This window comes from Pogoniulus pusillus, chromosome 43 (genome assembly GCF_015220805.1).
Source record: "Pogoniulus pusillus isolate bPogPus1 chromosome 43, bPogPus1.pri, whole genome shotgun sequence".
Lineage (NCBI taxonomy): Eukaryota > Metazoa > Chordata > Aves > Piciformes > Lybiidae > Pogoniulus > Pogoniulus pusillus.
In genome coordinates, this window is record NC_087306.1 from 2,424,002 (window position 1) to 2,438,078 (window position 14,077).

At 51.7% G+C, this 14,077-nt stretch overlaps 1 protein-coding gene across 3 annotated transcripts in view; it reads right to left on the bottom strand.

The window, feature by feature from the left end:
- Positions 1-14,077, bottom strand: part of ASH1L (ASH1 like histone lysine methyltransferase) — a 67,207-nt gene that overhangs the window by 14,657 nt on the left and 38,473 nt on the right. For all 3 annotated transcript variants that reach the window (XR_010309023.1, XM_064176051.1, XM_064176052.1), the window contains exons 9-20: positions 14,011-14,056; positions 13,642-13,750; positions 11,358-11,564; positions 10,109-10,255; positions 8,369-8,477; positions 6,470-6,631; positions 6,182-6,276; positions 4,475-4,632; positions 2,767-2,919; positions 1,778-1,832; positions 1,544-1,676; positions 572-820 (exon numbers count right to left, since the gene is read on the bottom strand). Coding sequence is in view for 2 of the 3 variants with exons in the window: in XM_064176051.1 (XP_064032121.1) it covers positions 572-820; positions 1,544-1,676; positions 1,778-1,832; positions 2,767-2,919; positions 4,475-4,632; positions 6,182-6,276; positions 6,470-6,631; positions 8,369-8,477; positions 10,109-10,255; positions 11,358-11,564; positions 13,642-13,750; positions 14,011-14,056 (1,623 nt within the window). In the remaining variant the exon portion in view is untranslated. The remainder of the gene's footprint in view (positions 1-571; positions 821-1,543; positions 1,677-1,777; positions 1,833-2,766; positions 2,920-4,474; positions 4,633-6,181; positions 6,277-6,469; positions 6,632-8,368; positions 8,478-10,108; positions 10,256-11,357; positions 11,565-13,641; positions 13,751-14,010; positions 14,057-14,077) is intronic.

Here is a 14,077-nt window from a genome sequence, read left to right on the forward strand (position 1 = left end):
CATAGGAGCCCAGAACTGCTGGAGCTGGTTCTGCTGACAGCTGCTGACAAGTGCCAGCTCAAATAGGAATGCAAGATGCACTTTCTCTGCAGAGCAGAACCTCTCCATTCTGCTTCTGTTGGCAGCTGCTGGCAAGTGCCAGCTCCTCTAGACAGGAATGCAAGCTGCATTTTCCCTGCAGAGCAGAACCTCTCCATTCTGCTTCTGCTGGCAGCTGCTGGCAAGTGCCAGCTCAAACAGACAGGAATGCAAGCTGCATTTTCTCTGCAGAGCAGAACCTCTCCATTCTGCTTCTGCTGGCAGCTGCTGACAAGTGCCAGCTCCTCTAGACAGGAATGCAAGCTGCATTTTCTCTGCAGAGCAGAACCTCTCCATTCTTTTGGAGAGGAAATAAAGGTCTGAAGAGGTAATGAGTGCTGCTGAGAGGTAATGAGTGCTGCTGAGAGGTAATGAGTGCTGCTAAGAGGTAATGAGTGGTGTCAGCTATGTGCAAACTGCTGCTAAAACTTGCACTGCTCCCAGAGAACAGAAAGAGAGCCCCAAGCTGCGTTCGCTGCTTCTCCTGCCTCACCATGCACTTTTCACACTGGATCATGAGTCCTTCGTCTTTGTAAAGGCCACAAATGCAGCGGATCACATCCTCATCCTTCTCGTGGCCATTCTCCTTCTCGCAGACAGAGGTCTCACTGCTGTCAGCCTCACTGGCTGTCTCTCCCACGATCTCATCGATCTGGGCAGAGGCCTCATGCCGAGCGCTGTAGTAAGCCTTCCGCAGCCGGCAGACGTCGCGCCCGGTTGGAGATTTTCTGCCATAGTATTTCTGAATCAAAAACAAACCCAAATTATCCTATTATTATTATTATTACAGGTTCCATGCCTTTGGCCCATTTCTGCTGCCTTGCATGCACCCTGAGAGGAGTCTCCACTAAAGCCACGTTCCCAAACGCAGCAGACATCTGTGCATCTGCTTGCTGAGCCTGAACAGCAGGGTCCAGGGCTCTTAGAGACGACAGAGAACAAGGAGCCTCTTCCAAAGAGCACTGAGTTGCCTTAGCTTAGCTCCTCCTGCATGCTCCCCAGAGAGGTTGTGGAGTCTCCTCCTCTGGAGACTCTCAAGGCCTGCCTGAATGTGTTCCTCTGTGACCTGAGCTAGATTGTATGGTCTTGCTCTGGCAGGGGGGTTGGACTTGAAGATCTCCAGAGGACTCTTCCAACTCCTAACATCCTGTGATCACCACAGAGTACCTTAGGTTGGAAAGGACCTTAGAGATCATCTACTTCAAGCCCCCTGCCACGGGCAGGGTCACCTCTCACCTAGACTTCACAGTATCACCAAGGTTGGAAGAGACCTCACAGATCATCAAGTACAACCTGTTACCACAGAGCTCAAGGCTAGACTTGCTTGCCCAAAGCCTCATCCAACCTGGCTTTGAACACCTCCAGAGAGGAGGTATCCACAACCACTTTCATCACTGCAGGTCAGCAGGAGAATTAAACAAGAACAACCTTCCCCTGTCCATGCAGGAGATGCAGAGAGCCTCACCTCTGCGTTGCGGAAGACCTTCAGCATGTCCCCATCGAAAGCTTCCACAGTTTTATAATAGCCAGTCAAGATTTGCTTCTCAATTGTGGCCAGGTCCAAGGGGTCAGAGATCTTCTCATAATAGTCTGCATTTCTAAAAGGAGAAGGTCCACAAAAGGTCACTTCCACTGGCAACTCCAAGCTGGGCAAACCCATGCAGGGAAGCAGAAGCTGCTCTCAGAAGTAGGAACTTACTTTTTCTTTGGGGGTAGGTTCAGGAGGGGAGCTGCAAGAGCCTGCCTGGAGGAATCTGCAATAAGAAGACACAGTTCAGCAACACTTACTTGAATAAAAACAACTGGAGAAGAGAAGGCTTTGGGGAGACCTAACTGCCACCTTCCACTACCTGAAGGGGCCTGCAAGAAGACTGGAAAAGGTTTATGAAGGCCTGCAGTGATAGGACTGGGGGCAATGGTTTGAAATGAGAGGAGATTCAGATTGGGTGTTGGAGTGGTTGAGCACTGGAAGAAGTTGCCCAGAGAAGTGGATGAGGTCTCATCTCTGGAGATATTCAAGGTGAGGCTCGATGGGGCTCTGGGCAACCTGATCTGGGCTCACTGCAGGGGGGTTGGACTGGATGACCTTTAGAGGTTCATTCCAACCTGGGTGACTCTATAATAAGTAATAAACAACATTCACTGGTGGTTAAAAAAGGCTCCTCTGCTATCTGAGGCACAGGGAACTGAACTGCCCTTAGAATCATCAAACCAACCAGCTTGGAAGAGACCTCCAAACTCATCCAGTCCAACCTATCACCCAGCCCTGTCCAATCAACTAGACCATGGCACTAAGAGCCTTATCCAGCCTATTTTTGAACACCTCCAGTTCCCTTGCACTTCCTCAGGCTGGCTGCTGCAGCTGGACTGCAATGAGGAGAACAGAGGAAGCTTTCCTTGCAGTTCTGCCCGTTGCACCATGTTTGCTCAACCACTGAACAACCAATTAAGAAGGACAGCAACATCTGCAGGTTCTGCTGGCAGAGGACTGGGCTGAAGATACAGCAAATTGGCTCCTGGCAGCAGGAGAAACAGCAGTGGGGGGGGTGGGGAGGTTATTTAACATCCTGAAATAAACATCCTTCTTTTTCCCCGCCCCTCCTCCCTAGTATTTTCTATTCCAAGAGCTCATTGTTCCAGAGGCTGGAAAAGTCTCCACGGAGGTATTTTTGGGAGTGTCACCTTCACCTTTATAGGCTATGATGCTGTCACAGATTTCCTTGAAGATCTGTGCCAGGCGAGCAGCTCGAGCCACTTCGATGTTCTCCTCGGCTGCAGCCAGGCGCCGCGTCCTCACCGAGCGGGAGGTCTGCAGGGCTGAGAACTGGGTCATGAAGACATCTGAAAGGGGCCCCCAAAAAAAAGGAATGAGCTTTAAACAAAGCAATTCAAGAGCAAATGACAGCAGCTTGCCTTTTTTTTTTTTTTTCTGATCCAGTAACTCACCACCAATTATTCTAATTCATGTTTTCTAAGCTACTAGAAAAGGAGTGGATGTGGCACTTAGGGACACAGTCTCGTGGTGATGGGAGCAGTGGGGAGAAGGTTGGACTTGGTCTTAGAGATTTGCCAACCTCAATGTTTCTTGGATACCAGTAAAAGGACAAGGGGCAATGAGTATAAACTATCATAGATTCAGTCAGGTTTGCAAGGGGCCACAAGGACCAGCCAGTGCCAAACCCCCTGCTATGGGCAGGGACACCCTACCCTAGAGCAGGCTGCCCACAGCCTCATCCAGCCTGGCCTTAAACACCTCCAGCCATGGGGCCTCAACTACCTCCCTGGGCAACCCATTCCAGGCTCTCACCACTCTCATGCTGCACAACTTCCTCCTCACGTCCAGTCTGACTCTCCCCACCTCCAGCTTTGCTCCATCCCCCCAGTCCTGTCGCTCCCTGAGAGCCTAAAAAGTCCCTCCCCAATTATAGTTCATGTTTTCTAAGCTACTAGAAAAGGAGTGGATGTGGCACTTAGGGACATGGTCTGGTGGATATGGGAGCAGTGGGGAGAAGCTTGGACTTGGTCTTAGAAATTTCCCAACCTTAATGATTCCAGGATATCAGTAAAAGGACAAGGGGCAATGGGTATAAACTACAGCACAGGAGGTTCCATCTCTACATGAGAAAGAACTTCCTCACTGTAAAGGTCACGGAGCACTGGCACAGGCTGCCCAGAGAGGTTGTGGATTCTCCTTCTCTGAAGACTTACCAGCCCTGTCTGGAATCATTTCTGTGTGACCTGCACTGGATTCTCTGCTCCTGCTCTGGCAAGGAGGTTGGACTTGATGATTTATGGAGGTCCCTTCCAACCCCTAACACCCTCTGATCCTATGATCCTGTAAAAGGCTTCAGTTTCCTATTCCCCACTCATCTACATGGTTAGGCTGCATAGCAAAGTACTTCATGCTGCTGGAGCAAATGCAGCCTTGGCCACCTGAGCACACTGCTGGTTCATCCTCAGTTGGCCATCAACCAACTCCCAGCCAGGTCCTTCTCTCTGCAGCCTGCTGTGGCCCAAGTGCAGCACTCAACACCTGACCTTACAGGACCTCGAGCATCACCGAATTGTCACGGTTGGAAGTGACCTCAAAGATCATCCAGTTCCAACCCCCCTGCAGTGGGCAGGGACACCTCACACCAGATCAGGTTGCTCAGTGCCACATTCAGCCTGGCCTTAAAAACATCCAGGGAAAAGGCTTCCACCACCTCCCTGGGCAATCTGTGCCAGGATCTCACCACTCTTGCGCTGAAGAACTTCCTTCTAACTTGCTCTAACTTTTACTGTAACATCAATTCCAAAGCAGATCAGGTTGCTCAGGGACCCATCCCAGCCTGGCCTTAAAACCCTCCAGGGTTGTCCCAGAGGATCTCAAAGCAGCAGCCTGTGGTGGCCTCACCAGATTTGATGTTGCCATCGTCCCGGCAGATGCCGTTCCAGCGGGTGTAGAGCGAGGAGCTGTGCAGGCTGTCGCTGACATGCTTCACCTCCTCCTGCTTCTGCCGGATCTTCTCCCAGTTCCTCACCAAAAACACGTGGTGCTTGAGCACAAAATTCCTGCAGCAATGGGAAAAGCATTCCAGAGTCAGCCTCTTTACAGAGTCACAGCACTGTCAAGGTTGGAAGGGATCTCAAGGATCATCCAGTTCCAACCTCCCTGCGGTGGGCAGGGACAACTTCAGCTTGGATCAGGTTGTTCAGAGGCACATTCAGCCTGGCCTTAGAAACATCCAGGGATGAGGCTTCTACCACCTCCCTGGGCAGCCTGTGCCAGTGTCTCACTACCCTTATGGTGAAGAACTTCTTTCTGTAACTATTACTGTAACATCAATTCCTTAATGTGGAGAACAAAGCAGAGGTACACCTCTGGGATTCTTTCAGCCTGGAGAAGAGAAGGCTTCGAGGAGACCTTGTAGCAGCCTTCCAGTATCTGAAAGGGGCATACAGAAAGGCTGGCGAGGGACTGCTTACAAAGTCTTGTAACGACAGGACCAGGAGGAATGGGTTTAAACTGGCATGATAGAATCATAGGATCAACCAGGCTGAAAGAGAGCTCCAAGCCAACCTAGCACCCAGCCCTATCCAATCAACCAGACTACGGCACTAAGTGCCCCATCCAGGCTTTGCTTCAACACCTCCAGGGATGGGCACTCCACCGCCTCCCTGGGCAGCCCATTCCAATGCCAATCACTCTCTCTGGGCACAACTTCTTCCCCACATCCAGCCTATACTTCCCTCTGGCACAATTTGAGACTGTGTCCCCTTGTTCTGTTGGTGGTTGCCTAGGAGAAGAGCCCAACCCCACCTGGCTACAGCCTCCCTTCAGGTAGCTGTAGACAGCAATGAGATCACCCCTGAGCCTCCTCTTCTCCAGGCTGCACACCCCCAGCTCTCTCAGCCTCTCCTCATAGGGTTTGTGTTCCAGACTCCTCCCCAGCTTTGTTGCCCTTCTCTGGACACCTTCCAGCACCTCAACATCTCTCTTGAATTGAGGGGCCCAGAACTGGACATAGCACTCAAGATGTGGCCTGAGCAGTGCTGAGTACAAGGGAAGAATAACCTCACTTGTCCTACTGGCCACATTGTTCCTGATCCAGGCCAGGATGCCATTGGCTCTCCTGGCCACCTGGGCACACTGCTGGCTCATGTTCAACTACTCTCTACCAGTACCCCCAGGAAGAAGTGGTGAGACAGTGGCACAGTTTACCCAGGGAGGTTGTGGAGCACAGAATCACAGAATGTGATCTTTGATGTGTTTTGATCTTTGATCACATTCTGTGATTCTGTGCTCCACAACCCCCCTGGAGGTGTTCAAGGCCAGGTTGGATGAGGCTCTGAACAATCTGCTCTAGTAGGAGGTGTCCCTGCCTGGCAGGGGGTTGGAACTGGATTATATTTGAGGTCCCTTCCAACCTAAACCATTCTATGATTCTATCACCTCTGTGCACCTCCTCTCAGGTCAGGAAGTCCACCCTAGCTGGGTAGAGCAGAGCTAAGTGCTGCTTACTCAGACACTAAGTGATACCCTCCTAGGGAAAAAAAATCACTGCAGCATTCAGAGCAGCCCTCCACACGTGAGGAAAACCTCACTGCCAGCATTCCTTACCTCTCTCTGTTGGACATGGGCTTCATCTGGAGCTGTGGGGTCAGCCTCGTGGGTGCATTCACACCTTCACTGGGCTCCTCTGGGATGTGTCCCCTCTGGAAAACAGATCACTGATGGACAAGAGCTCAGCGGAGCAGTGGAAGCTTCCCAGGCAGAACCTGCTCGACTTCTCCACAGTACTGAAGTTTGAAATACACTTTTTTTTCAGGGGGGCTGATGGCACAATCCTGATTTCCTTTCAACCTTCCCCCCCACCCCCAAAAAAACCCCAAGTTCTTTCCTACTTACTCTTTTCTTTAGTTTGTGCTTTGACTTCCTTTTCTCTTTCGACCTCCCAGGCCGTCGGTGGCTGCCCATTGGCTGATTGCTTTTGCTTGGAAGTCCATTCACTCGCTGACTTTTGCCCCCAATTATTCCTCTGCACTTGTCAAAACCACATTTGCAGAGTTGCTATGGGAAAAAACCCAACAACAAACAGACAAACAAACACACAGAGAAAAAAAAAACACGAGAGAAAAGGTAAATTATTTTAATTAAACCTTCTGAGGCATTTATAGAAGCATAGAAGCAGTCAGGGTTGGAAGGGAATACAAGGAGCAGGCAGTGCCAACCCCCCTGCCATGCCCAGGGACACTCTACCCTCAGGCCCAAAGCCTCATCCAGCCTGGCCTTAAACACCTCCAGCCATGGGGCCTCAACCACCTCCTTGGGCAACCCCAGCCAGGCTCTCATCACTCTCCTGCTCAACAACTTCCTCCTCACATGAGGGCTCACTCTCCCCACCTCCAGCTTTGCTCCATCCCCCCGCAGTCCTGGCACTCCCTGACAGCCTCAAAAGTCCCTCCCCAGCTTTTTTGGAGCCCCCTTCAGATCCTGGAAGGCCACAAGAAGGTCCCCTGGGAGCCTCCTCTGCTCCAGCCTGCACAGCCCCAACTCTTTTAGTCTGTGCTCACAGCAGAGCTGCTGCAGCCTCTGAGCATCCTCCTGGCCCTGCTCTGGACACTCTCCAGCATCTCCACATCGTTTTTGTAATGGGAGCTCTAGAACTGGATGCAGTACTGCAGAACTGCACTCAGATTACCTCTAGTCAGACCCCACCTGCAGTGCTGTGTTCAGGTCTGGGGTCCCCAGCACAATAAGGACATGGACGTGCTAGAGTGGATCCAGAGGAGACCATGAAGATGAGCAGAGGCTGCAGCACCTCTGCTATGGGGACAGGCTAGGAGAGTTTGGGCTGTTCAGCCTGGAGAAGAGAAGACTTCAGGGAGGCCTTTAAGCATCCTTTCAGTACCCAAAACGGGCTGCAGAAGAGATGGGGAGGGATTTTTTTACCAGGGCTTGCAGTGCCAGGACAAGGGACAATGGTTTTGAACTGGAATAGGGGAGACTGAGACTGGATATGAGGAAGAAATTCTTTCCAGTGAGGGTGGGGAAGCTCTGACACAGGTTGCCCAGGGAAGTTGTGGGCACCCCCTGCTTGGAAGTGTTCAAGGACAGGCTGGATGAGGCCTGGAGCAAGCTGGGCTGGTGGAGGTGTCCCATGGCTCAGGGTTGGAACTGAATGATCTTTAAGGTCACTTCCAACCCAACCTACTCCATGATTCTATGGTTATCAAGACCCTGCACTGTCAAATACAGCACACCAGGTTTTATTAACAGACCTTCAACCTGACACAACTCTTTGCCCTCAGTGAGTTTTGTCAAGGTCCTGAACTGCTCCTCACAGCAACACAGAATGTTAGGGGTTCAAAAAGGCCTTGAAAGCTCATCCAGTCCAACCCCCCTGAGGAGATCACACAGCAACACTGTTCCTGATGCAGGCCAGGATGCCATTGGCTCTCTTGGCCACCTGGGCACACTGCTGGCTCATTTTCAGCCTCCTATCTATCAGTACCCCCAGGTCCCTTTCCTCCTGGCTGCTTTCCAGCCACTCAGTCCCCAGCCTGTAGTACTGCTTGGGGTTGTTGTAGCCAAAGTGCAGAACCCTGCACTTGGCCTTGTTCAGTCTCATCCCATTGGCCTCTGCCCACCCATGCAGCCTGGCCAGGTCCCTCTGCAGGGCTCTCCTACCTTCCAACGGCTCCACACCTGCTCCTAGCTTGGTGTCATCTGCAAACTTACTGATGTTGGCTCCATCCTCCTGGCACTCACCTTTTCCATATTTACAAACACTGAGGAGGTTCTTACCTGTTTTTCAACGTTGAAGGAATGAAAGTTGTAGTCGTAGGTGAGCTCGGTGCCCGCGGGCATGTCCTTCAGCGCGTACAGCCCGATCCGGTACACGCCGTTCACAGACCTGCAGGGAGACCCCAGCAAATATTCCCAATCATTAAAAAGATCCACTGGAACTGTTTGGGAATGAGAAGCTGCTCTGCTGTCCTGCCACCACAGCTCATTCCAATCAGAACCTTCTGCTGCTTCATTCTCAGGTACTAGGCTGGCCCTGGCTGTCTTCTGCTGGTGCAGCGCTGGGTGTGCTGAAGTGAATGCGACCTGGACAGGCTACAGAGGTGGGCACAAGCCAACCTCAGAAGGGTCCACAAGACCAAGTGCAAGGTCTTGCAGCTGGGTTGAGGCAATGCCAAGCATAAATACAGGCTGGCCAGTGACTGGCTGGAGAGGAGCCCTGAGGAGAGGGACTTGGGGGTGCTGCTGGAGGAGAAGCTCAATAGGAGCCAGCAGTGTGCACTTGCAGCTCAGAGAGCAACCAGAGCCTGGGCTGCAGAAGCAGAAGTGTGGCCAGCAGGGCCAGGGAGGGGATTCTCCTCCTCTGCTGAGCTCTGGTGAGACCCCACCTGGGGTACTGCATTCAGTTCTGGAGCTCTCATTACAAGAAGGACGTGGAGATGCCAGAGAGTGTCCAGAGCAGGGCCAGGAGGATGAGCAGAGGGCTGCAGCAGCTCTGCTGTGAGCACAGACTGAAAGAGTTGGGGCTGTGCAGGCTGGAGGAGACTCCCAGGTGACCTTCTTGTGGCCAGCCAGGATCTGAAGTGGGCTACAAAAAAAGCTGGGGAGGGACTTTTGAGGCTCTCAGGGAGTGACAGGACTGAGAAGGATGGAGCAAAGCTGGAAGTGGGGAGAGTCAGCCTGGAGGTGAGGAGGAAGTTCTGCAGCATGAGAGAGGTGAGAGCCTGGCTGGGGTTGCCCAAGGAGGTGGTTGAGGCTCCATGGCTGGAGGTGTTTAAGGCCAGACTGGCTGAGGCTGTGGGCAGCCTGCTCTAGGGTAGGGTGTCCCTGGGCATGGCAGGGGGGTTGGAACTGGCTGATCCTTGTGGTCTCTTCCAACCCTGCCTGATTCTATGATTCTAAATGCAGCTATTTGAACCACTAGAGGGAAGTATCTGTGCACACAGATCATTGTACACCATTGCCTGGGCTTTAGGACAGAGCGGGACAGGCTCTGGGGGTCAGGAGGTGAGGACAGGCTCTGGGGGCCAGGAGGAGACAGGGACAGACTCTGCTCACTGCTCCCTGGGATAGGACAAAGAGCAATGGATGGAAGCTGCAGCACAGGAGGTTCCAGCTCAACACAAGGGGGAACTTCTTGACTCTAAGGGTCCCAGAGCACTGGCACAGGCTGCCCAGAGAGGTTATGAAGTCTCCTTCTCTGGAGACTTTCCAGCCCTGTCTATACACATTCCTGCGTGACCTGTGCTAGATTCTCTGGTCCTGCTCTGGCAGGGGGGTTGGACTCGATGACCTCCTCGTGTCTCTTCCAACCCCTCCTATCCTGTGAGCCTGTGAAGATCCCATTCTGTGATTCTGTCATCCACAACCTCCCTGGAGGTGTTCAAGGCCAGGTTGGACGAGGCCTTGAGCGACCTGTCCTAGCGGAAGGTGTCCCTGTCTATGGCAGGGAGTTTGGACCTGGATGATCTTTTGAGGTCCCTTCCAACATAAACCATTCCATAATACTCTGACCCTTACCACTTCTGCATCTCACAGTTGGGGTTGCAGCTGTGGTTGATGAAGCGTGCCTCGTTGCCCATGCGGTAGCTGTCGATCACCATGCCGCTGTCCAGGTTCAGGCAGTAATGGTCACTGTGGTTGTGGTACTGCTCAATCATCCTGTTCCTAAGGAGCAACACAAGGGGAAGTGATTTGTGACTTGCCTGCTGCTGACAAAAAAAAAATGGGGAGTAATAAAAGCATTGCAAGAATTCTGAGAGAGGGGTCTGAGAGAGGGGGGGGGGGGGGAAAGAAACAAACCAAAACAAAACAGGCAAATGATAATCTTTGATAGTTTACAGAACCCTACACCTAGGGATGGAGGAAAACCATGATTGTACCTATTTTTATAAGGCCAAGACCACTGACAGAGCTTGGGTTAGAGAATTTAGAAATCTGACTCTTCTGGAATGCTCCCTTTTGGATTCTGCGGATTATTTGTACACATTTCATGTTGATAACCTGTGTATGGAAGAGAAAATGCAAGCATACATTCTTTGGTGTGGATCTGTGCATGTGTACAACAACCAGCTCCCTCCTCTCATTGCCTGGGGGGGCTGGACACAATTCCTGGGATTGTATCCATGGATTACAGCTCTTTTAGACCAAGGGAGCAGAGGCACAAAAAGTCAGTGGTGGTAGCAGTTGTGTCTGCAGGAGAAGACTGCGTTTGGCTTCTGATGGAGCTCTAAGAGGAGCAGTTGTGTCCCTCCAACCTCCGGTACCCTGCCATGCTCTGCAGTTAACCAGGCTGCAATTTGTTTCTTTCACTGCTTATTCCTCCTCCCCCTTTTCTCTTTTCTTCACTCCCATCTGCAAAAGTTCTTTTCACCTTCCTGCCCCATTCTGCCCCTCAGTTCTATGTACACAGCTCAACTCCTGCCCAGCGCTCACGGTGCAGTGCAGATGTGGCAGGGGATGTGTTCCAGTCCTCAGCTGGACTGACAAACACTTAGATGATCAAAGAAGTTCAATTCTGAGCCTTTCTTTGGTCTAACACCTCTGAACAGGGAGATGTTTGCTCATGGTTGGACTCAGAGTTCTTAAAGCCTTTTTCCAACCAGGAGATTCTGTAACTCCACAGTTCTGGTGGCTGTGAAAAGCATTCTTGGTCCCTTCCTTACTCTCCCCTCCCTTTGGTTTCTATCTCAGGAGTTCCCAGCAGTAAGAGATGCTCAAATCATTCATCAAAGCCTTCCATGCTAAAGCAGCAAATAAATATTTCTACCTGAATTCTTGCTCACTAACAACTTCTCCCAGATATTCAATGATAAACTGTCCTGCTTTCAGGGGTTCTTTGGTACGAATACCCCAGCCTTTCTCCTCGGCCCGGAACCTCTCCAGGCACTGCACCCATTCATGCCTCTGGATCCGCTGGTTGCAGCATTGGTCACCACAAGGGCAGGTGTTTGGGGAGCACTCAGCAAAGATCATCCTAAAATTAGAAACAAAACAGGAGTTAAAGGAAGGTGAAAGAATGGGGTTTTTTTTTTGATCTACTGTATGAGGAGAACACTTTCCCTCCTTCCCACCCCTCCCTCCTCCATAGAATCAACCAGGTTGGAAGAGACTTTCAAGCTCATCCAATCCACTCCAAGCTCATCCAGTCCAGTTGTGGCTGTCTCCTGCCTAGAGGTGTTTCAGGCCAGGCTGGAACCTGGTTTATTCTGTCATAGAATCAAACAGGTTGGAAGAGAGCTCCATGCTCATCCAGTCCAACTTCTCACCCAGCCCTATCCAATCAACCAGACCATGGCACTAAGTGTCCCAGCCAGGCTTGGCTTCAGCACCTCCAGGGACTGCGACTCCACTACCTCCCTGTGCAGCCCACTCCAATGCCAATAACTCTCTCCGCCAACAACTTCCTCCTTCCTCATCACATCCAGCCTGAACCTGCCCTGCCACAGCTTGAGACTGTGTCCCCTTCTTCTGGCCCTGGCTGCCTGGGAGAAGTGACCAACCCCACCTGGCTACAGCCTCCCTGCAGGGAGTTGTAGACAGCAATGAGCTCTGCCCTGAGCCTCCTCTTCTGCAGGCTGCACACCCCCAGCTCCCTCAGCCTCTCCTCACAGGGCTGTGCTCCAGGCCCCTCTCCAGCCTTGCTGCCCTTCTCTCAACACCTTCCAGCACCTCAACATCTCTCTTGAATTGAGGAGCCCAGAATTGGACATAGGGCTCAAGGTGTGACCTGACCAGTGCTGAGTACAGGGCAAGAATAACCTCCCTTGTCCTACTGGCCACATTGTTTCTGAATGAAGCAATGAATGGATATAAACTACAGCACAGGAGGTTCCACCTCAACGTGAGGAAGAACTTCTTTACTGTAAGGGTCACAGAGCACTGGAATAGTCTGCTCAGAGAGGTTGTGGAGTCTCCTTCTCTTGAGACTTTCCAGCCCTGTCTGGACACATTCCTGTGTGACCTGTGCTAGATTCTCTGGTCCTGCTCTGGCAGGGAGTTGGACTTGATCTATGTCTAATCCCTAACACGCTGTGATCCTGTGAACTTCTTGTTTCTGAGGTCTAATCCACACCAAGATTCACAGCCTTGGCTCCCACTGCTACTCAAGGAGCAAAAATAATGCTTTTAATGGGTTCCTTCCTCTGAAGAAAGAGGGAGTGGAGATCACACAGAGCAATCACTCTGCATGCTGATTGATAATCCTGCTCTGTGACAGCTGAGCTGGCACCCAGCACAACTCTCTTGTGAAGATCACAGAATCACAGAATCAGTCAGGGTTGGAAGGGACTACAAGGATAAGCCAGTTCCAACCCCCCTGCCATGCCCAGGGACACCCTACCCTAGAGCAGGCTGCCCACAGCCTCAGCCAGCCTGGCCTGAAACACCTCCAGCCATGGGGCCTCAACCCCCTCCTTGGGCAACCCATTCCAGGCTCTCACCACTCTCATGCTGCAGAACTTCCTTCTCACCTCCAGGCTGACTCTCCCCACCTCCAGCTTTGCTCCATTCCCCCCAGTCCTGTCACTCACTGAGAACCTAAAAAGTCCCTCCCCACCTTTTTTGGAGCCCCCTTCAGATACTGACAGGCCACAAGAAGGTCACCTGGGAGCCTCCTCCAGCCTGCACAGCCTCAACTCTTTCAGTCTGTGCTCACAGCAGAGCTGCTGCAGCCTCTGAGCATCCTCCTGCCCCTGCTCTGGACACTCTCCAGCATCTCCACATCCCTCTTGTCCCAGGGTCTCCTGAACTGGATGCAGTACTCCAGGTGGGGTCTCACCAGAGTGGAGCAGAGGGAAAGAATCACTTCCCTGGCCCTGCTGGCCACACTTTTGCTTCTGCAGCCCAGGCTCTGGTTGCTCTCTGGGCTGCAAGTGCACACTGCTGGCTCCTGTTGAGCTTCTGGTCCAGCAGTACCCCCAAGTCCCTCTCCTCAGGGCTCCTCTCCAGCCACTCAATGCCCAGCCTGGATTAGTGCTTGGCATTGCCTGGTTGATGTGAAATGCTGTCTCTACTGAAATGGTCTCATCATGGTCAGCCAAGCTATTCCTAACCTGTTAAGACAGTCCTCCACACAGCCCTTCCCACTGTCATCATCTGGCTTCTTACAATTGCAGGTAGTGGCTTCATAGCCAGAGAGAGGTTTGACATCCACGTAGACATCTGGAAAAAGATAGAATCAACAGAAAAAGAAAATCAAAAACTTAAACAGTGGAAAAGATTCTTTACAGGTAAAAAAAGCCCAAAACAAAAACCCCCAACACCCAAACCAGAGTTGTTTATCCACAGTATTTTCATTTCAAGGCCATGAAGCAGAAGAATAAGGTGTGAGTGTCATGGGTAAGGATCAAGAGTGTAACAGAAGAGAGCTGGCCCATGGAAACTGCAGAGGGATCACAGTGGAAGGAGAAGATTTTACTTACTGGAACGGATTTTTTTGTAAAGTGGGACATCTGGCTTTTTGTACAGCTAAAAAAGGAAGAGAAAGAA